General features: G+C 46.8%; 1 protein-coding gene across 3 annotated transcripts in view; it reads left to right on the top strand.

Annotated features, from left to right (window-relative positions):
* Positions 1-21,717, top strand: part of TP63 (tumor protein p63) — a 104,253-nt gene that overhangs the window by 16,578 nt on the left and 65,958 nt on the right. For 2 of the 3 annotated variants that reach the window (XM_075417346.1, XM_075417347.1), the window contains exons 1-2: positions 3,930-4,018; positions 4,778-4,910. In XM_075417346.1, the coding sequence (XP_075273461.1) occupies positions 3,945-4,018; positions 4,778-4,910 (207 nt within the window). In that variant the 5' untranslated portion in view covers positions 3,930-3,944. Of the gene's footprint in view, positions 1-3,889; positions 4,019-4,777; positions 4,911-21,717 lie in introns of those variants that run through there. The other variant, XM_009931665.2, reaches the window with a different exon arrangement.

The raw sequence follows: 21,717 nt of genomic DNA, 5'->3' as shown, positions 1-21,717 counted from the left end.
ACTCTGGTGGGCTGTAGCACTGCTCTTCTGGGGAAATGATCAGGAGGCAGCAACACAATCAGTGTGTACAAGGCTTCACCCCAGAGAGTGAATCTGGCAAGTGCTTTCACCTGGAGCCTGAGCTGCTCTTGCTTCAGCAAAATAAATAGGATGGAGCTGAGCTAGACCTCAGTGGGAGTGCATTGCTGGCTGAAACCTGTCCTGGGATTTAGTGGTACAGGAGCAGTGTCCTAACACTGTGCCAGGAAATTTTGCGCTTTTGGTGAGGTGCTGCTTCTTGGAGAAGATTTAATTTTCTATTTCTGTTAATTAATAATCTCCTGGTGGTTTTTAAAGGAGGCAGCTTCTGGGTGCAGTGTCCCATTTAGCTTGCAGTGTGATGGGGGCTGTAAATCCCTCTGTAGTTCCAACCTGGTGCAGTTAGTGCTCTCTGATGCTTGAGGCAGGCTGCCTGCCAAATATTTCAGTAGCTAATGGAGGGAATTAAGCGTATAGCTTGCAGACTTAAGGCAGAGGGCAAGCTAGACGAGAATTACTACCATGCTTTGAGCTGTCATAGTCAGTGGGTCAGTATAACAGTCGGTGTTCGTTAGTGTTATCTCCTATGATGATGCACTTTGGGATGAGTGGTTGTGGGTAAAAGGGATAGGTTTTAAATGTCTGTAATAAAAAAAAGTGGCTGGTAGAAGGAATTTGAACAGTGCAAACTCCTGCTATCTTGTGATTAACTTCAGGCACATAATTTTACTGAAGTTAGAGCATTTGCTGATTGGGGAAAAGACAATTAACTAGAGTAGTGAAATTTATGCATAGAACTTGCTTAAGCTTTAGCTGTTATTTTCTTGTGGAAATGCAAATTTGGGCACTTAGGTTTGCTGTTTTGTAGACAGAGGCTGCTCCTCTATGTGGAAGGCTGTTTGTTAAGGATGATGGCACTAAGTTTAGATTTTATTAAGATCACAGGGAATGAGATAATTTAGCTTGCGTGAAGCTTTGTGCTGAACTGAAGCTGGTTTGCTTGCAGCTTAACAGCTCTTTCCCACCTGAGAGCAGGATGCACCAAACTGACTAAAGAGCAACACTCAGTAGATCTGTAATGTTGTTGCCTTCTCACAGGTGCCTGGCCAAGGCTGGCCACCCAGTCCTGCAGCCTCCATTGGAAACAGAGCTGTACGGGTAGTAAAAGTGTTGAAGGAGTCTCTCAAATTTCGCTTCTGTGAAAGCATTAACCGGGGAACTTCCTTTGCTTGGTATAAGGAAACGTGGTGTTTTGGCCATCGGGTAAAACCCGATAACGCTTTTCTTAGAAACAGTAAACCAGGAGTTTTGCTGGGTACATGGATAAAGATGACACAGATCAAAACTCTCTTTCTGGAGAAATTTGGAGTTGTGTTAAGGACACAATTGGTGCATCTCTGTACTAAACTGGTGTGACTCCAGAAGCTCTGTTATCTTCAGAAGCATAGAATAACAAACCTGGCTTTATCAGTCTGTGCAGCTAATATCTCCTTCCTCTCCTGCGCTGCAGGCTGTGGGTGGTGCTGTGAAGAGTGCTTGGCTGGGGTAGGTTTATGATAAGCAACTTTGCTGCTGGATGGGCCCACGAGGGCCAGAGCAGGCAGGGCTGAACTGGGTTGCTTTGTCTTCTTGAGACCTAGGACCTTGTGCAGCTGTGAACCATAGCTGGGGGCATGTTGTCGCATGCAGGAATCTCATTGCACTGAGACTTTATGAAGGAAAGAAGGTCTCTGAGGAGGGTCTATTTTGTAATAACTCTTTCTGGTGAAGTTGGTGCCTGTGTACTTAGTAATGAGCTAGGGTGGACAGTTGTTTCTACCTTGGCAATGAATTCCTAGAAAGTGAGTTTTAGTTTTCAGGTCAAAGGCAGTTGTGATGAGTGATAAAGAATTGTTAAAAGCAAGCACTTTGGTGGCTTTGGAGAATCAATTTTGGGGTTTCCCTGCCCATTCCTCGGAGGTCAGGATGGAGTACAGGGTATCAAGTGGTGCCTGGGGTCTGTGGGTTTAGCAGAAGAGCAGGCTGGGGAGCATGCACTCCCCATTGCTCTTCTCAAAAGCCCGTGGTAGTGTTGATTCATAGCTTATATAGCAGACTTTGGGCCAGATCTGTTCTTCCGGGTTTCAATAGGGCACTCTTGAAAGTGCCTTACCAGACTGAAATCTTGAAAGGAGTAATTTCTGGTATTTTGTGGGATAACTGCTGTTCTGGGAGGATTTGTGATTATTTATTCACAAGTAGTGTGGGTATGTGCTCACATCTGTGAGACAGAGCTATTGGCTATGACACTTCTGAATTTTATTTTTGTCTCTAGCTCTTCATGGATGTTTAAAGGATGCTGGGATTTTTTTGTTAATCACAAAAAGGATGAGGAACTGAAGTGATACCATCACCTATCTTGAGGCATGCTTAGCTATGGCTATGGGGACCGAAACTGCTTTGATTTCCATCAGTGTAGGAAAACTGTCTGCTCCTTTCAAAGAGCATGCCATTCTGTAGGTAGCAGAGGTGAGGAAAGATCAGCTTTTTGTAGACCAGAGTCGTCCTCAAAATGTAAGAAGCCATGCAAATTCATTAGAGTGTGCTACATTCCCCTCTGACAGCAGCCAGAAACAGATGCTTCAGGAAAACATAGAGGAAAAGATCAACTGTACTGTGATCCTCCCTCTGAAACACTCTTTCTTGATTTTGGCAGCTTAATAAATTAGGGTCTTCCATGCAGTTTGTTTAGACCACTGTTTTAAACAGCACCAAAATGTGTCAAACCAAACCTTAGTCCGATTGTCTTTGGAATCCATTTATAGCCCTGACTCCTGCCACAGCCATTCCCATGGCAGGGAGCACAGCTGTTCACTTGCATTGTGCCAGAACAGCTCTTTTATATGAAAATTTAGTTGAGTGCCCCTGTCCTGGTAGCAGGAAAGGTTGTCACTGGCTTCCTACTTTAATTAGGTTGAACTGAGAGTGTTTTGTCGACAGCAAATATACTCGAGAAATTCCTCCTGCCCTCTTTACATCCCTGCAGCCGCTGAGTATTTTGACACGGGTGTAAAAGCTGCCGCGTTTGAATTTAGAAATTGGCCAGTGGGATGAGAATGTGCAGCTGTGGAAGGCATGAGTGCTCCAGCTTCGTCACTGCTCCTCTTGGGCCCACCTATTTCTGTGAGGCTTGTGGGAGCTTAAGGGGATAAAAATGGCCAAGGTAATTAACAGCTCTGGCAGCAATCAGCTGGTCAGGCTCAGAAATTATTAGAGGTGAGAAGGCAGTAGATAAGTTCCATCACATCAGATTATATCTGCTTATTTGCATAGAAAATAAAGCAAAAAGAAGGGGGGTTTTATTATTATTCAAATTTTTTTAAAAAATACTTATTTTAGTCCAAGACCTCAGCTGCGGTGGTTAGGTGTAGAAGTCACCTAAATTGTCCAAGGCCATGCAATCTAGAGAGGCAACCAGCCAGGGACAGTGGAATTGCACACCATTTGGGTGCCTCACCTGCTGCAAAGCCTACCTGCTTTATATGGAAAGCTGATTATTTGTGGGTAAAATGGAAAGTGGCTTTTTTTTTTTTCCTCAGGGATTCTTATGATGTAGCATCCCTATGAACTCTGGGGGATATTTAACTTCTGGAGAAGGGTGGCCAAATTCTTCTCCATCTAAATACAGCATCTGCAGCAGTGTGGAATGTGTGTTGTACAGCTGTGAATGCTCCAGGCATTTAGTGTGTCTCCTTTTTCACACAATAGCTTCTATTTATGGGATTTCATCAAGCTGGGCTCATGCATTCAACATATCTTTGTGTGTGTTTTTCTTTTCTTTTTTTCCTTTTCTTTCTTTTTTTTTTTTTTTTTTTTGCTTTTGTTTTTTAAGGTTTGTAGAAACTCCGAGCCACTTCTCCTGGAAGGAGACTTACTACCGATCAGCCATGTCCCAGAGCTCGCAGCCCAGGGAATTCCTCAGCCCAGAGGTGCTCCAGCATATCTGGGACTTCCTGGAACAGTAAGTAGCCCTTACATGGAACCTGCAGAATAAAGTGTTTTGGGACAGGACGTCTTTATAACTGGGATGCTCAGGAGACTGATGCAGGGGGTTTTGGAGCCTTCTGTACCTGTTGATTAGAAGATGTGGGTGTGAGTCTGTGATGGCTGACAGCTCTTGAGCTCTCAAGATGTTCTTCATCCAGGCTATGGGCAACAGATGTAGACACCAGCAGTGACACTGGCTCTCTTCAAGACCTTTGGTTTCTGAGCTGACTGCTTTCCAGCACATGATCGCTGAAGGCAGATGGTTGGCATTTTCCCCTAAGGAAATGGGGTCATTACTCTATTTCCAGACTGCGTATTTTCTTCTTTTGCTGATGCCAGGGAGGGAGAGGAGGTAGAGATGGTGCACTGTTCACCCTGTCAGGTCCATTGCAAGGAATAAAACTGACTGTTCCCATTCCTGACTTGCCATGACTGATGCTGAGACAGTTGCTGCTATAAATCCTCCATGAGTTCTGTCTTTCAGTGATTTAACTCCTGTGCTCTTACCTCATTTTTCTGGTAAGGCAAGTGAAACGTCCCTCCAGGCCCTGTCCTGCTCAGGGGCTGCTGTTAGCATAGCGAGTGATGAGGTAGTTGTTCATTAGTAATTACTTATTTTGTCCTGAGACTGGTTCGTGATCATGCCGATGTCCTGGGTGACACGCTAGCAAGTGGGGGGTCACAGAAAACAAAATTTGGCCGATTTTTAACTGCATTACTCTGCTCTTTTCAGGCCAATATGCTCAGTTCAGCCGATTGATTTAAACTTCATTGATGACCCATCTGAAAATGGCCCTACTAACAAAATAGAGATTAGCATGGACTGCGTCCGGGTGCAGGACACGGAGCTGAATGACCCAATGTGGGTGAGTAGTAAGAACTTCCTTAACCTTTGGGGACGGATGAGGAGGTTTTGCTGGGGCTATTCTCGCCGTGTAGCCATCTTCTTCCTCTTGGTGGAGGAGCTGTGGCCGCTGCCTCTGACTAAGGAAGCTCCTTCTAGCTTTGCCTGTTGTGTCCCACCCGCAGAAGCTGGTTGGTAGCATGACTCTGGGAGTGGTGAGCAGCAGTTCTGTGCACGTGGCTAAACTGGACAGTGTGTGACCCATGGAAAGGCATCACTCCTTTGTGCCTGCCCGGGGCTGCGAGGGGGAGCAGACTGACTTCTTAGCTGCTCCTCCTTCTGCTGCAGCAGTGGTGGGAGAGAGGGATGAGGCAACTAAACAGGCAGACGAGCTGAGGAGTCTATTGCACTTGCCTGGCTGCTCAACTGTCCCTGCTCTCTCCCTGCTTAGAGCTTGTTTGTGTGGCCTCAGGGTTAAAACTGTTGGTATTCTGGGCACAGTTGCAATTTTGCTCACCGAAGTTAGGGGTTCTTCAATGGTTTTTCTTCTCTTAAAGGTCAGATATGATCTGAAACCAAGCTTTCGTACATGGTTGGGTTTTTTCCTTCCTGTGTCTCCAAGACAGGGAAAGCTAGAGAGTGTTTGTAACAAGTCTTGGCCATAGGTGTCCCATTAGTATGGCTCAGGACTGGAATGCAGATGAGGCACTGGTGGTTGCTATTTCGTTGCCTTTGGCACAAACTGACCAGCTCTTCCCTAGCAATAGCTCTGGTGAAGACGACAGGTGCTATTCTTGTAGGCTGGAGCAGGAGGTATTTCAGGAGTTTGAGCTGTTTGAGTCCTGTTTATGTTCTTGGGTTTTGTATACTAGGGGGCAAAAATCATGTGTGGTTTGAAATTTGTGTTGGCGTCTGTAAATTTTCTTGTTCCTCTGTGTTTCTATCCTGAGAAACTGTGTCAATTAATTCCCTGGTTAATCAACCACCGTTTTTAATGTGCTCAATGATGGCATGTTGGCGTTCTACACCCTGGCAGTGTTTGTAACCTGGAGGATCACATCTGCAAGGGAAGAGCTCCCAGGTCATGCTGGTTGCAGTCCCCCATGACAGAAGGCTTGACCTGTTACTTCTGGGGAGGCTGCGGTGCTCTGCTCTTGGCTTGCAAGGTTGCAAAGGATAAAAAGGCCAATTTGAAGCTGGGTATGTGCTCTGTAATGTGGTGAAGCTAATCCAAGTGCACAAGGAGAGATGACAGACATAAGTCTGGTTATCTTTTCATTCTGCGTTTGGGTTGGGCACAGACGGGTGACACGCAAGCCTTCAATCATCATCTGGGTTTCGGCTGTTTCCAACACCATAGCACAGCTCCAGTAAAATGGCGTCTCTTCAATAGCTAGTCCAAAAGATTCTTCATGTTTAGAGGGGCTCCTGATTTGCAAAATGGGTGGTAATGTTGTGTTTGAACTATGTCCTCTTAAAAAAACAGTCCCCAAAAGTTTAAAGGTCGTCAGCAGAAACTTTGCTCCCACCATGCTCAAACCTGGCCTTGCTGCATGGAGTGCTAGCAAAGCCTCCCCATCTCCAGTTCCTCTGAGCTGTCTGCAGAGCACTGTGGTAGCTGACAGGCTCACTTGAAGCCCTTGTTCAGAGTCTCCCTCTCCCGTCTGTGAAGCAGTGAAACACAAATGGAATATCCCTTCCTCTTGTCCTCAGTGCTGCCGAAGCAAGCACTGGGGCTAGGAGAGGAGGGCAGGCAGCTTTTGCTATTCGGTTACATCTTGCTTATGATAAGTTTGATCCCAGCTTTGCAGGAGGCATTTCTGGAGAGGCCGAGTTGCACACTGACTTCTTCAAGAAGTGTTTTTTGCTGACTTGTGAAGTCTAAGGGGGAACGGGGAAATTCCATCACATCCTCACCCTTACTGTAAGGCAGTGGCTCCGAGCACATTAATCTATGTACATTAATAAATGTTCCAGTTTGTCTTCAGTGGAAGACAGCACCTTCACTCAGTTGAATGCTGGACAAAAGACTTTACAAAGCAAAATATGCATTGCAAACCTGTGCAAACACCCCGTCTTTTAAAAGGAGGAAAGCTCTTTTTACTCCCCTTACCACCACTACCACCTCCCTATAAATTTGCAAACATCCCTGACAGGTGACAACTCCCCCTTGCAGAGAAGTCGGTGTTTGCTTTGCTGTTTCTGGGGCTCGCAGCCGCTGCAGCTTGCATTGGCAGAGAATGTGTAGCCTGGGGCAAGGTGTTTGCTGTTTGTCGGCTTTAATCTGAAATACCTTACAACCCTCTTCCCCTGCAGCTTCTCTTTTCCTTTGGATAGCTCCGGGGCAAGAGCTCCCCTTGCACCTGTCTCTCCTGTAACCTCAGCCATGTCGCTTCTAGACACGAGGTGCCACACGCAGCCGATTGCAGGATAGGGTTGAAGAGGGCAGATAAACACAAAGGAATGCAGCAGAAACAGAGAGGCCCTGGGGAGATGAACGGTGAGATCAAGGCAGAGTGCTTTTTATTATTAGATTTGTCTTAGAAGAAGAGCAAGGCCAGCTTTCCTCCAAAATGTACCACTACATGAGATTTAAATAGGTGCAAAGCAGTTAAGACTGGTTTATCTAAAGCAATTGCCCTTACATGGAATTTAAGGCAATCCTAATCAGTCTTTAAAAAAATCTCTGCACCCTCTTGCAACTTACTGACCGAAAAGTGAAACTTTCAGGCTTAAGACATCCATCCTTGATCCTAAGGGTTGTGATGGTGAGAGCTGTGATTTTTTTTTTTTTTTTTGCATTATTATTTAATTTTGGGGGGATGCAGCTCTTTGTTCACAACAGAGCTGGGAGTGGGGAAGAAGCTACAGTGTTCAGAGCAGTGCCTGAAGAAACAGTCCCATTAGTGGACTGGAAAATGAACGTGAGTTCTGCCCTGCTAAATACCCATCATTTGCATTTGTTGCCTTAAAAATGTGACTATCTGGGGAGAAATCTGGAGAAGAAGGTTGGGTGACAACGAAACCACTCTCATCTGAGCTACAGCCTCTGTCTCTTGCTGAGCCAAGACCTTTAAGTTCTCACACTCTTGTTTTCAAGGAAGAAATATTCTTGCTGTGTCCCATATAAGAAAGGGGTAAGAGAAACTGGTGATCAGCACTACTTTGGGATGAGAAGATCTGGAGGGTACAGGAAGAGGGTTTGTGGGTCTGGTGTAATGTTAAGGCAGTCAGCAGCCCTCCCCAGCCATGTGCCTTGTGACTGGCTCTTTCACAATGTCCTGGGTGGCTTGTTGGAGGCTGCTGGCTGTGGCCTTTCCTCTTCCATGGTGTTAACCACAGACAGGCTGGGAAATCCCAGCAGAGATCTGCCTTTTTGCATAGCTGGGGTGAGAGGCTGGTGGTCTCTGTGGGTACAGAGAATGTTTAGTCTCTGCCATGGCCCTGGTGTGGGAAGGAGCTGCGGATGGCCAGGAAGGTAAGCTGAATGTGCGTCCTTGTGGGCCACCTGCCATTCCTTAGGCCCACCAGAGAAGGTGGTCCCCAGACTCTTTCCTGACCAAGGTTGTAGCCTGCAACCGTGGGGTCTGTGGTGGGGTGGTGGCCAGCTCCCTGCATTCAAGATGAATGCTGGTCTCAAAGGCTGTATCCTGCGGTGCTAGAAAGCAGGTGATGTTATACGAATATATTTTTTGTCTTTCTGACTGATTAAATGCCCTAGAGGTACAAGGAGGAGGGGTCTGAGGACCTCTCTCTAGGAACAAGTCTGTGAAGGTGCAATAACCCTGCCATTGCCCTGGAGCCCTCGTAGTGCTGTCAGCCTGCCATACCAGCTGCAAAACTGCCTTCCTTTGTCATCCCTCAGAGCTCCTTTAAATTGCTTGCCAATGCTAAGAGATGTTAGTCTGGACCCAAACAAAGCTGCTTTGGGCTAAGGACTTCAGCGGGAAGCATCCTGATAAAAGTGTCATTTTTGAGGGACTTGCAGAGTCTGGACGTCTCCTGCCCCAGTCCCAGCAGCATGTACGAGGCTCCAGAGACCTCGCTGGCAGGAGCAGGAGTGCTGTCTGGAGTGATGGAGCAGCTCACCCCCCTCCCCCTGTACATACCTTCCTTTCATGCCCCTGAGCAAGCCGTCCTCCCGCAGCCCCTTGCCTAACCAGTTCAGTGGAATGCTTTTCCCCAGACAGTCTCCTTGGTCAGAGTTTTCTTAACCTGGATCCGTCCCTCCCCACAAAAGAGAGAGAGAATTCCTTGCCTTTTTTTTTATTTGTCCTTCATCTTCTGCAAATCATAGTGGGGATTTGCTGTGTGTTCCTTGGCTAGGCACAGCTGAGCTCCCCGCAGGGTGGGTGGTTTTGGGTTTGGGTCATTGGCTTCATGGGCTGTGGGTGTCCCAACAGGGTGGCTACAGAAATTTTGGAGGTGCAACATGTGTTTCATAATTTTAAGTGACAGCTTTGGTTCTGTAACTTTGCTGTTTTCCTTTATATGCAGAGGTGGAAAAAAACCAGGGCCGTAGGACAGACGAGGTGTGGCCCATATAGGACATGGAGGTGTCGAGGGTCTCAGCCTCAGCCCTTGCACCAACAACACATCTCATAGTTGTTGGTAGTCTTCCTGATGGGGAAAAAAATAAACTTTCCCAGGTTTAACCTGCTGTGTGGGCTCATGCAGGAGTCACCCCATCTGCCCTGCACTGGGTACCTTCCCATGCTGCAGCCTAGCGAGCTGGAAAGGAGTGGGGCTGAGGCCCCTGCAGCGTTACCCTGGCCCAAGGTGGCCAGGGTAGCTGGTAGACCTCTTCTGCACCCTTTCAGCCTTGGAGCTGTGTAAATCAGTTCAGTAATTCATATCCGTTAGTCATGCACTGAATTCCTGGGTCTCTAGGAGCCCATCACCTGTACAAGCTGGGGGGTGTGGTCACGATCGAGTGTGCAAGAACATGATGGACAGATATTAAAAAAACTAACCCGCTGCCCAGAAGGATGTCTGTTGCATTCTATCCAATGTTGTATTATTAAAGTGCAGACTCTGATCTCGGGTAACTTTAATTGCTTGCTTACATGTTTTGCTGGGTCAGGAGAAGAGAACTCCGCTTGCTGCAGGGTAGTGGCTGGGGAAGCAGATGAAAGCTGGTGATGGGACTGTGGGACGGGGAGGACATCCCTGTGTACCGACAGCAGGGCAGGGAGCTGGCGTGGCATGCACGGTGTGGCTGAGTGGTGCAGGAAGAATGTCTCGGTGCAGGGGCTGACTAACTAACGCGTGGTGTGTGCTTCCCAGTGTTCTGGCAGGTGCCGCAGCCCTGCCTTTTGCTGGGAAATGGTTTTGCACCTGGAGGACGAGGCTGATTTGATATGTGGATGCAGCAAAGTGGGTTGTGTGGCCATCTGTTTCCATGCCGAAGTATTCCCAAGTTGACCGTAGAAAGGAAGGAAGACTTTGTACAGCACAGGGATGTGATCAAAGGGTTTACTGCTGTCTGGTATGTGCTTGAGAGAGTTTGAGGCTTGCCAAGTTTCTCTTCTTTGTGGGTATTTGTTCGTTCCATAGCTGTGCAAAGAAAGTTGAAATTATGCAAAGGCATTTCCATAATAAGCAAATGCTTTATTCTGTTGGAAGTTTTCCCTCCAGCATCTCTCTTTTTTGCAGTTGATTTCATACGCTTATTTAGACTTGGCTCTGTAATCCTGCTGAATGTTTCATCTTCTGCAGTGTCAATCCCTCCGAATGATCTAATGGCATTTAAGACTACAGATGCAAATCCAGAAATGATCAATTCTTTCATATAAAGGATGCACATAGAGAATGGGTTTGTACATTCAGTTTGCCCAAAGCCTGAAGACTTCTCTCATTCTGTCTCTAGTAGGGCTTTAAAGACATATTTATGTTTCTTTAAAGTGATTTTTCATTAGTTCCCTTTCCTATGCTGTTTTGCCCTGGTTCTGGCTGCAGACCAGGGCTGCTGCATTTCTTTTTGTAGGAATGCAGCCAGCCGATGAGTATCGTTACACCAAGTGTTCTATTTTTTTAATGCCACTTCCCTAAATTCTCAATGGTATCAAAGAAAACCATTGGGAGATCTGTCTGCTGAGCTACAGATCATTTCGGAAGCATACTTAAAATTCCTTTAAATATTTCTGCCCATTTAGTATCTTGCTTTGCATTCATCTTGAGAGGGAATAAAGTAATTTTAAGATGAAAAGCACCTACCTGTTCAAAAAGAGCCACGTGTGATGGAGTGTTTTGCGTTCATTCTGGCCTGGCTCTTCTAGGGGGCTGGCTTTAAATCTCCAGCTTGTATTGCTATGAGCACTTGAGGTGGAAGAGTGTTGCAATTGTGAGTCCTGTCATCTGCCTACATGCAAATACCTCTGAACAAAAGAAGCAGTCGCTTCAGAAAACATCTTCCCCGAGCGGTTAGGCCTGCCTCCAAAGGTTTCCATGGTGCTACACGTGCTCCTTGCTTAAAGTATGGAGCAATAATCTGTTAGCGTTTATTTTACATCTTTAAAAGGTCTGCACAAACACTTAATTAAAAGGGATCTAGATCCTGGAGCAACAGACCGTAGCTACTTCTGCCTCTGGAGCAAGTTAGAGGTTTATGCTGTCTTGCTGGCAGCTTTGCTGTATGTTTCTGTCTAGCTGATAGAATCCTTTTCTTTCCTTCAATATACTTCCCGTATTATTTGTTGGGAACACTTTGATTGGGTTAGAGCCCGTAAACAGTAAACCCTTCAGACAGCTGGCACTTCAGCAAGCCACATATCACAGTTTGAAAACCAGAAGAGGAGTGGTCATTCCCAAAGTTCACTTTACTCTGGACTCTTATTTTTTATTTTTAAAGCAGATTGGTGATAGGAGCGAAATGAGGCCCTGTTCTCATGGTAGTTGGAAGTAGAGCTGTCATTTCCAGCCAAATGGAATCAAGCTCTCCATTTCCAGCCAAATGAAAATCTTGCTGAGCTTTATGGTACCCCACTGTGTGGGGTGAGGTGGATGGAGAGCACCTCACAGCCCTGTTACAAGCTGCAGTGCTGACCGTGCTTGGGAGGGGTGGCCAGACTCACAGGATGCTCCTCTCAGGCTAAGACAAACCTGGAGCACGGCACTACGAGCATCCCGCTCCCCTTCCTTGTCCAACACGGCCAAAGTGTCTGCTCTGCAGCAAGCTATAGGGTGTAGCTCTTGTTTTTAATTGGGATTCTTGCTTTGAAGAAAGCCTTATGCATCCAGAGTCTCGCTACGCATGTTGCTTTGTTGTTCTGCAGATCCTGCCCACAGTCTTGTTAATGACTATTATTTTTTCCTCCAATGTTTCATGAGGAGACTCTTGGACTAGGTAATGTTTTCATGTGAGTGTTTGTACCATCTGCTTTCCACCTCACTGTCGATGATTTGATAGCATTGAAATTAATGAGGGAGTGAATTGTCAGGCAGTCGTGGAAAATTAAATCAATCTCTGTGAAGCATAGATTAGGGAGTGGTTTGTGGCCTGGTTAGTTTGCTCATTGCTGAATGAACTCTTTGCTAATCAGAATCTGAATTTGCAGAATTTAATGAAAGATCAAAGGAATTTTCAGTAATGAATGTAACTGTCCCTCTAAAAGCATAGATTTTTATCTCCATGATCCTTAAATAGAAGGAAAAGGCACCCTGAAGCACCCTTCTTTCTTTCTGAGGGCGTGGATGGGTACAGTGGACCTCATGGTGATGTCCACACTGGATTAAAATTAAAAAAGTCAGAAACTTAGGTGACCAGTCTTCTGGGGAAGGTCTTTGGCCTAAAAACTGAACCCTATGGCCTTTGGCCCTATGGCTGCTGCCATACTGGTGGTGGATGTGGTATGTGAGGGCAGGCAGAGGGCACCTGGATGAAGAGCAGCACTGCAAAATACAACACTTCTGCACAGGAAACAAGGAACAAACAGGCTTCCTTGGCTGTCTTGGGTTGTAGGTTGTTGCCCAACACACCTGGGTGATACAGGATAATGGTGATGTGCTCACGAGAAGCGTGAATGGACATCAGTTGCAGGGTGAGGGTTTAGCCAGAGGTTTGGGAGACTTGTCAAATTATTGTGAACGGATAATTTATTTTTAATATTGGATTATTGTACAAGAGCTTGGGTAGGGAGGGACTTTGCAGCATAGCAGAAGCTGGCTGGCAAGAGCTGCTGTGATTGTGCATTTATGAACAGTTGTGTGTTTCCCGAGAGCAATCTGTAGTTTATACAAGATAAGGGAAGAACAACACTTTCCCCTCAGCTGCTTGTGCAAGAACAACCCTGGTCTGTCAACAGTTATTCCTGTCTTGTAATTAAAAACAAAGACTTGCTAATCTGTCGCTATCACCTGCTTTTCCTTTTCCCTGGCTGGAGCACTCTGTCTCGTGCTGGGATGCAAGTTTGTGCCATGATCCTGTCCTAGCTCCAGCTGGAGGGATCGGGTTGTTCGTGCATGAATGGCATGAAATTTCTTGTGTAATTTCCTCTCTCTTACTTGTGCAAAATATTTTACCAAGGGGGGGAGAGGGAAGGGGGGATGTCAAACACACTGTGCTGAGCATCCAAAGATCCTGATCAGGCAAAAATGCAGTTTGAATGTTAAGGTTTGTTACTCAGACAAAAGAGCAGCAGATAGCAGAGGTTTGAACCCTAAAAGTCCCCTGGGCATATCTCCATGTATGAGTGTCTGCCGACCCATGGTTTTGCACTCATCAGTCCAAGAATGTCTGCCCAAATGTCTGCTGGAGAGTGGTTTTGCAGGCTTATCATCAGCTGCCTTGCAAAGATCTCTGTGTGCAGATGGTAATTTCCTTTTATCTTTAAGCATTTTTAGTGAAAACAACGGTTGTTTAATGAGAGTGACTAGGGTATAAAAAAAGATGGAAAAATTAAGTACGAGGAGCGCCAGGAATAAACAGACAATACTTCTTGATAGATCATCTGTATGCTTAGTGCCCATCCTGTGTCGTACACCGACTGTGGGAAGCGAGTTGGTGGGAATGTCCTCCCTTGGTGGTGGTGGAAGGCTTTTGGTTGTGCAGACCGCAGGGAAGGTGTGGGGACCTTGCATCATCTTGGCTAGAGACCTCAATCTCTCCGGAGGAGTGTCTTGCTTTCTTATTAAATGGAGCTCGGCAGCCGGAGGGCAGAGTCCCCGGGGGGCTGTGTGTGCCCTTCCTAAACCAATATTGCACAGCAGTTGTGAAGGGAACTGGTTTTGTTTCACAACTCCTTTCCACCTTTCCTCTCCCTGCTCCCCCCACATAGCGTTATCTCCTGACATGATGCCATTAACTCTCTAATTAGCCCTAGGGGTGTTCTGGAGGAGATAACGAGGCAATAGGAGCTCAAATAAGCAGCGTGCGCAGATGTTTACCCAGGGTCGGAGGGCAGGGCTGCTGTGGCAGGCGACTGCCTTGGGGAGGACGTGTTTCTTGGGGAAGGAAAAGGCGAAGGGTGCCGTGGGCAGAGCTGGGCTCTCTTCCTGCCCTCAGCGATCCTGTCTCTTTACCCTGCACTTCTAAAATGGGGGGAAGAAAGAAAAATAAGGCAATCTGAAGTCCCTGGAAGAAGGGATTGATCCGCAGTTCAGAGCACTTGCAGCCAGGGCATGTTTCTAGCTGGACGGCTCAGACACTTGAGTGCTTTCCAGAGGGAGTTCTGAGCATCAGACCTGTCCCTGGGTCAGTGGCGGGGAAGCCAGGAGGGCATCAAACTTTTGCTCGTGGGTGCAGCAGAGCAGTTAACTCTGGGAGAACCAGGGGTGCCCGTCCCTTTCCTGTGCAGGGATGAGCAGCACCTCCCGTGCAATGCTCCGGAGCAGCCTGCCCGGGATGCACATGAGGCTGTATCCCTTCAGCAGCAGGCAGGATGCTGCCTGTCAGCTACATGTCTCTTTTTTCCTTTTTCATTTTATCTTGCCATAGATGATTTTTAAATTTTTTTTTGAAGGGGAAAGTCCCTGTTTCAGTATGTGCTGGATTCTTTCTCCCCCTCTTCTTTGTGGTTTGAGTAATGAAGACTAGCTCTGTCAGAGTTTTCAGGAAGGGAGGGTGACTTCCATGTTTTTTTTGAAAGTATTTTCTTTTTGCTCTTTAACCTGGTTGCCTGCTAGTGCAGTCTATCACTTCTGCCCCTGTAAAGTCTTCACTGGAAAAACTTCCAAAGACAATTGGCAGAGGCTCATTTTTTTGAGTATTCAGCTGTTGTTCAGATGCAACAAACAAACAAACAAAAAACCCCAAACCCAATGTTCTATTTTTTTCCCTCCTCCTTCTCTTATCTTAGTCCTAATTTGTAAACACTTCTAAGCTGAGTGAATGTCACAGTCCGTGGTGACGCGGTTGTTCCAGATGCTATTTTTATAAGAATGGAGAAGTCTGAGCAGGTTTTTTTTTTTCTTTGATCTGCAGGCAATTCTGCATGAACCACTTAACGCGCAGACAGGTGTGCACATAACCCCCCACCCCTTCTACAAGAAATTACACAATCTCTGATTAACACTACAGTTGTGGCAATGACATTTTTAATCATCATGATTTAGCATGCTTACCCTGCGTCCAGGAAGGGTTATTGAGAACTTGTGAATGGTACCAGTGAGAGAGGCAAGGGCAAACCATATAACAGCACAGGGAAAAGGCAGTGAAACAAAGAACCCGAATCAGCAGTTTGATTTGGCTGATGCCTCATTTTGGAAACTCAGGGGTCTTGTTTGCGTATTATTTTGTTTTTCAACATACCAGCAGAAGACAAGAGCTCTGCAGAATATCTGAGTCAGACCTGGGAGGGTTGCAGCTGAAACTTTCAAATCTAGCTAGCAATTATTATTTTTAGCTTCCTAAAGTATTGGAGGTAACTTGCTGTAAAGAGATATCCCTTCCCGAGGCTGAACTGCTCTGCTTTTTTTAAGTTCAATCTAACTGAGCATCCAAAGCGTGAAGTGCCAGGCTTTGCACAACTCCTGATGCTTTGGGTTGACTTCTTTATTTCGTAGTTTGTTCTTTTCCTGTTCGGGGTGGGGGAGAGCTTGATGGACTAGAAGAGGTGTTAAACCTTGTTCATCTGGCCTCAAATCTTTTAAACGTGTAATTCTTTTTAACGTGTGAAAGGAGGGCCTTTGCCTGAATCAGTTTGCTTTTTCTGACAAGGCTAACTGGTATAATAAGGTATAACCTCAATCTACAAAGATTATCTTGCCATGCCTTTTGATCGTCACAGTTGCAACAGGGCTGATGTTGGTGTCCCCCTTGGAGACCTGTCTGGCAGGCTCAGATAAGTGACAACAGTCACTGTCCCATTCCTGAGACGTGGGTGTCTGGTTTGAGGAGGTGGGGGGTGTCCCTTTGGTTTTGAGACTCAGCCATTTAAGCATACACTATTGCAGAGAGTCAAGTTTTTCTCTGAGAGATACTTCCTTGCTGCTATTAGGTCATTGAACACTCATCTACGTTAAATTTTTTCTATCTGAAAAAGGAGAGTATCAAATGAGACTCCAGGAGCTTTTCTTTTTCATGGTAAGGCAGAAAGGTGAGTGATCAAGCCTTTATTCTTCCCTCGCGCCATCTGTGCCCGTATGAAGGTTCAAGGCATGACACCAAGCATCTTATGAAAGGGGTGCATTTAGGTCTGAAGGCAGTGAAATAAAGTTTGGAGCCCTGGGATGATGAGAGTGCTTGGGCTGCAGCAGTGCTGGTGGGCGTAGGGTCTGGTGCCTGCTCTGTTACCTCCTGCCACCCCTGCTGGGGTGGTGGTGGCCTCCTTTGTGTCACTAGTGGATGACTGATTTACAAAAAAAACACTTGTCCAGCATCCACTTCAAGGTGACAGCACAGGCTAATGCCTCTGAAACATCAAGCCAGGTAGGGGCTGTGTGTACAGAGGGCAGGGGTTTGTGCTGACATGTCAATTTATTCATGCTATAAACGCTTCTTGTCATGTTTGACATGCAGATCTCTCTGGATAAACCTCCACATATGTTTGTGTAGTGCATCTGGGTGTTGCTTCACCCACAACCACCTCCAGCCACCTGTGGGACAGAAGATAGTAAATACCCAACACAACAGTGCTGCATGAATGACTTGCAAAAGGAGAATCTTCTGTGTTTCATAGCTAGTAAAAGAGGTTTTTGCAATGGCTTGCTGAGGTTGGGAGAGCTATGTAGTGCCTTCCCCTCCTCTTTCCTTCTGCTCCATAGCTTTTGAACTCATGGGCCAGTATCAAAAACTTAACAGTATTCATGGGTCAAAAGGTCCTCTGAGGACACCATAACTCTTCCTCATTATTAGACAGCAGAAAATCCACAGCTGACTTCTAGCTTGATGTCCAGCTCCATGCAAGCTTTGCAGTAGTGCTGCTAAGTGACCCGTTTGGCTAACGGTGCTGTGGCTGCTCCCTGCAAACCTCGTCTGTATCTCCAGATTAGCACTTGTGTGGCTTTTTGGCTTGTACCCATCTCGGGTGAGATCAGGCAAGTGCACCAGGCGTAACCCCTGGTGTTAGGTGGTGCTGGGGAAGATGGAGAGGAGGGGAAGGGGCTGCAGCAGTGGTCTATTGAGCTGTTCCTCTGATGTAAGAAACCTGCTGTGTGCTCAGCAGGCTCTTGCTGGTAGCTCAGGCGTGCTGGAGGTGCGTGCGGCCCCAGCCTGAGCTGGGATGTTGCTGGTGGTGGTAGGCAGGGCCCTGTGCTCCTCCCTGCAGCCCGTTCCTGGAAGCACCTCCTCGTGTTGTGCTCAGCAAGGAGGAATCGGGAGGCTGCACTAGAAATGCTTGCAATCTTTACTCTTGTGCCCAGCAGTCCTCCGTTGAGCTGTGCTCGTAGGGTTAGAGCTAAATGAGACATCTGCCCTGCTTCTCATTGCAAGGAGCTGTGACAGGGTAGTGAGGGCACTGTGACCATCGGCTCTGGTGCCGGTTCCTTCACAGACGGGTGTTGTACCATTTTATTAGTGGCTGTTTGTGAACGCTCTGCCTGTCTCCAGTCTGGAGAGAGGTTTGTGCGAGCTAGCAGGGTCCTTCAATTTGCAGATTGACAGGACGTCAGTGGTGGCTCCTTCTGCTACCATGTGCTGGAGAAGGCACCCAGGAGAGCCGTTAGCACCTTGAGCGGCACAGCCTGCTTGCTTTCATCTTCCTGCGAGCCTGGAGTCCCCTCCCTGTGCGCTCAGAGAAGTTGGGGGTTAAACTATGCCCAAAGGCGAGGGACTTGGCATGGTGGGGAGCCCGGGCAGAGGCTCGGCTGTATGGAGGTGTTGGGGCCGTAGGTGGGTTTCAGCACTGCGGGGGACCCCTATCCCCCTCGCTAAACCCCCGTGAGTGGGTCATTTGCTCTCCACCAGCGGCAGCAGGTTTGGGCACCGGTCTGCTTCCCCGCTGGTCCCTAAATCCGCGCCTGGAGCACAGTCCTTGGGCTGGGAGGGCAGGCGGCCGTGCTCCGTTCTGGATGTTTGGTTTCCTCCCCACCCTGTTAGGAAGGTGTTTGGTTTCCCCCTGCTCGGCTTCAGCAGCGAGCTTTTGTTCTTGCCGCGCACCCCGCTCGCTCGGCGGGACGGGACAGACCCCTCCGGCGAGGTGGCCCAGGACAGGAGGCTCCGGGCCCTGGGGGCAGGGATGGGGGGGCTTGTCCACTCCTTCGGAGTAAAATCACAGCAGGGCCATTCCGATCTACCCGTCTACTTGCTCTGTTCTCCGGTGGCCCGAGCCTCGGTTAACTGCTTTTCCTGTCATTTCTTTTAAAAATCTTTCACTTGCTCTGGGCACGGTGTGCCGGTGGTTTTTACTGAGCAGTTCCCAACAGCTTCTGCCATATATTAACTCCAAATCATGAGTCACTATGGACGAGCTGCATTTAAAATTTTTTTTAACATTTCCTGTTTTAAGCTAGATGATGTTAAGGCTTATTACTGTGGTGTGACTTAGAAGCAATTGCAAAGAAGGGAGAAAAACCGAGCTGGAGTGGTGTCCTGCAAAGACAGGACCTATTGGCTGAGCCTGGATGAGAGCACACAGATGGCTGGGAATCTGGCTGGGTTACAGTGCGTGAAACAGTGGCTGCTTCTCGGAAAGCTTCTTGGGGGTTTTGTCCCAAACCTGCGCACTGCAGCAGCCAGACGCTCGGCTGTGTGGCTGCACCGCCGGTCTCGAACATTACGTCTTGATTCCTTCCCGAATGTTTAGCGCTTTGGTAGCAGCAAAGCCTGTGCCCGAAAAAAAAAAAACCAAACCAAAAAAACCCTTTGGAGTCTTTTCAGAAAAGAAAGAAATAGGAGAAGTTTCTCAGAGTGGATCCTTTGGAGCAACCCCACGGCTGTCTTTTGAGTTCCCAAACTTGTAGAAAAGTGACAGGGGAAAGTTACAGTTTCCTTTCTTTTCTCTTTCTTTCTCTCTCTCTTTTTTTTTTTTTTTTTTTTTTGTCATCTCCCCCCCTTCCGTTTGCTTTTTAGAGGTTGGTGATAAGGAATTCTAACTACTTAATGAGCTGGGAGAGGCCTCTCTCCATTGGAGTGGAGGACTCCAGGTGGCACTTTGACAGATTGGACAGGTAAGGCAGGAGAGCCCCACCTCCTCCTCCTTGCCTATAGTTAGGTATATAAGGGAAACTTCAATTATGCAGAAAGGCACACTCCGAGTCCTGTTATCTTCCAAGTAGCATCACATATTTTTAGGGTCTTCTAGGGGGTGGGAGCTGTTTGTCAAAATCCTGGAGCCAGAAGAAAGAACAGCAGCATTGATCAATTTGACTGCTAACATGTTGTACCTGGAAAACAATGCCCAGTCCCAGTATAGCGAGGTAAGGATTCTAGGCTTGAGTTATCATATCTTTAATATATTTTTGTTTTTGGTGAACGTGTGTGATTTCTTCATCCCTGTAGTCTTGAAACTAGGTGTGGAATACACATTTGTTTTTTGAAACTTTTGCACTTTACAATGGCAAGCGGAGTTTGCTGGGCTAGATAGTGGAACAAGAGTGGACTTTGAATCTTTACATTTGGGACAACGAATTTCTTCTGGGAACCTTGATCAGCCAGACATAATTTTCTTTCATTGGAGAAGCAAGATGAAACAGTTGCTTACTGTGGGCGATGCATAGGGATTGCATTCCTGGAGCAGTCTCAACAGTATCTGTGCTGACTGCGCTATAACTCGCTTACTAGTCTTTTATTGCCAAAATTGTTGCTTATTGTTAAAAGCGGATGGTATCCAGGAAATAACAAAAAATATATTATTAACTCATTCTTAGGTTACCTTTTTATGTAAAATTATGCACAGACAAAGGTTCTCTGCTGTGAATATTGCATTAGCATCCACACCAACAACTCTTTTACTCTGTGCTGCTAATACCTTGCCTCATGACTTGCAGCAGCAAGATATTTTATACAGGGTGTTTGTCTAAATGTATTATATGAGGATGAACGCATGTACAGTGGATGCATTTTGCTTTCCACAGCCCTTTGCAACATGTGGGTGCAGGTGGAATGCAAAATTCAGATGCAGCTTTGATTATTTTATCTTTTTTTGTATTTAATTGCTCTTAACCGACCGGGCCGACACTTTGTAAGGTGGAAGTGAATTGCCACACGCCGTGCAAATCTTTGAGGCAGTTACCTGGGGTTGAGGGAGATCTAACGACAATATTGGTTTACATTCCAGCGGAGACAGCAGCTGTGTTGACACTCGTCAGAATGGCAATGCAGCAAAAGCTCTGCTGTGTGTGAGTGTGCGCGCACGTGTGTATTCCTGGTGAAAATGCTTCAAGGGGAGGGCACGGGGTAGGAGCCTGAAGCAGAGAGAAGCTCAGCCACTTGGAAAAGAAAATAGGAATTGCAAGGCTGACAGCACAGCTAGGGGATGCGATAGCTGGAGAGGAAAAGCCTGTTAGAAGTACACTTGGGGCTTGCACGCCTGGGATGTCAGGTCTGCAACTCGGGGAGAGTGAGGGGTAAACTGAAACCAGCGTCCTTTCCCCATCCCCCCTTCTGCGGGGAGTGCAAATGCCCGGCGCGCGCGTGGTTCCTAGTTGTTGCTGCCGCCGTGCAGAATACCTGAATTAGTGACGCTTTTTCTTCCTAGGTTAATTATAAACTCTTAAATGTGGAGAGAGCACTTCTCGGAGTGTTTGCTTGGCTTTATTTGTCTGCTGCTATCTGATCAACTTTCGCTGAATAGCAGCGGTGGGGCTGTGGAGTCCCTATGGTTGACTTGCTGGGCTCATCTGTCAGAAGCGATGCGCTCAGGAGCGTTCTCGCTCTGCTTAAATGCCGCTCATCACTGTTGCTGTCGGGAGGTTTTCTAAAAGGGTTTAGCTCTGATTTTTGTTTTGTTTTGTTTGTTTGTTTTGGTGTGACTTTTTTTTTTCCCTACCTCCCCCTTTCTCCTTCTTGAGTTTGAACATGGTGCACCGAATTTGTTCATCCAGAAAAGCGTTGTTTGAGAAGGAAAATTTATTTAGCACAGACTTGGCTTTGTTTCTGAGGAAGAGCAGCCTTTCTAATGACTCCTCTCAAAGGAGGAGACTTTCTAATGCTCAATTGAAATATATTGCTGATGATGAACCTTGCCTGTCCCAAGCTTTAAAACAAGGTGTAAGCTTTGGCATAGTTTCCTTAAAAAAGAAGTACTTAAAACTAAATAAAAGCCCTTGTGTGAAAACAGAAGCAGCATTTTGTTGCAACTGGTGCTGGCTGGAGTACAGAAAGTAGAACTGTTGCTGCATTGGGCAGAAGGTGGCCATACCAACTCATGAAAAACTTGGTGTAGACTATAGTTTGGGTTTAAATAAGTTTTTGTCCATTTTTAAGGGGGGGAAGTAATTTTTTTTTTTTTTTC

This window comes from Opisthocomus hoazin, chromosome 4 (genome assembly GCF_030867145.1).
Source record: "Opisthocomus hoazin isolate bOpiHoa1 chromosome 4, bOpiHoa1.hap1, whole genome shotgun sequence".
Lineage (NCBI taxonomy): Eukaryota > Metazoa > Chordata > Aves > Opisthocomiformes > Opisthocomidae > Opisthocomus > Opisthocomus hoazin.
The sequence above is the reverse complement of the archived record's forward strand: the minus strand, read 5'-3'. Positions and strand labels throughout refer to the sequence as shown.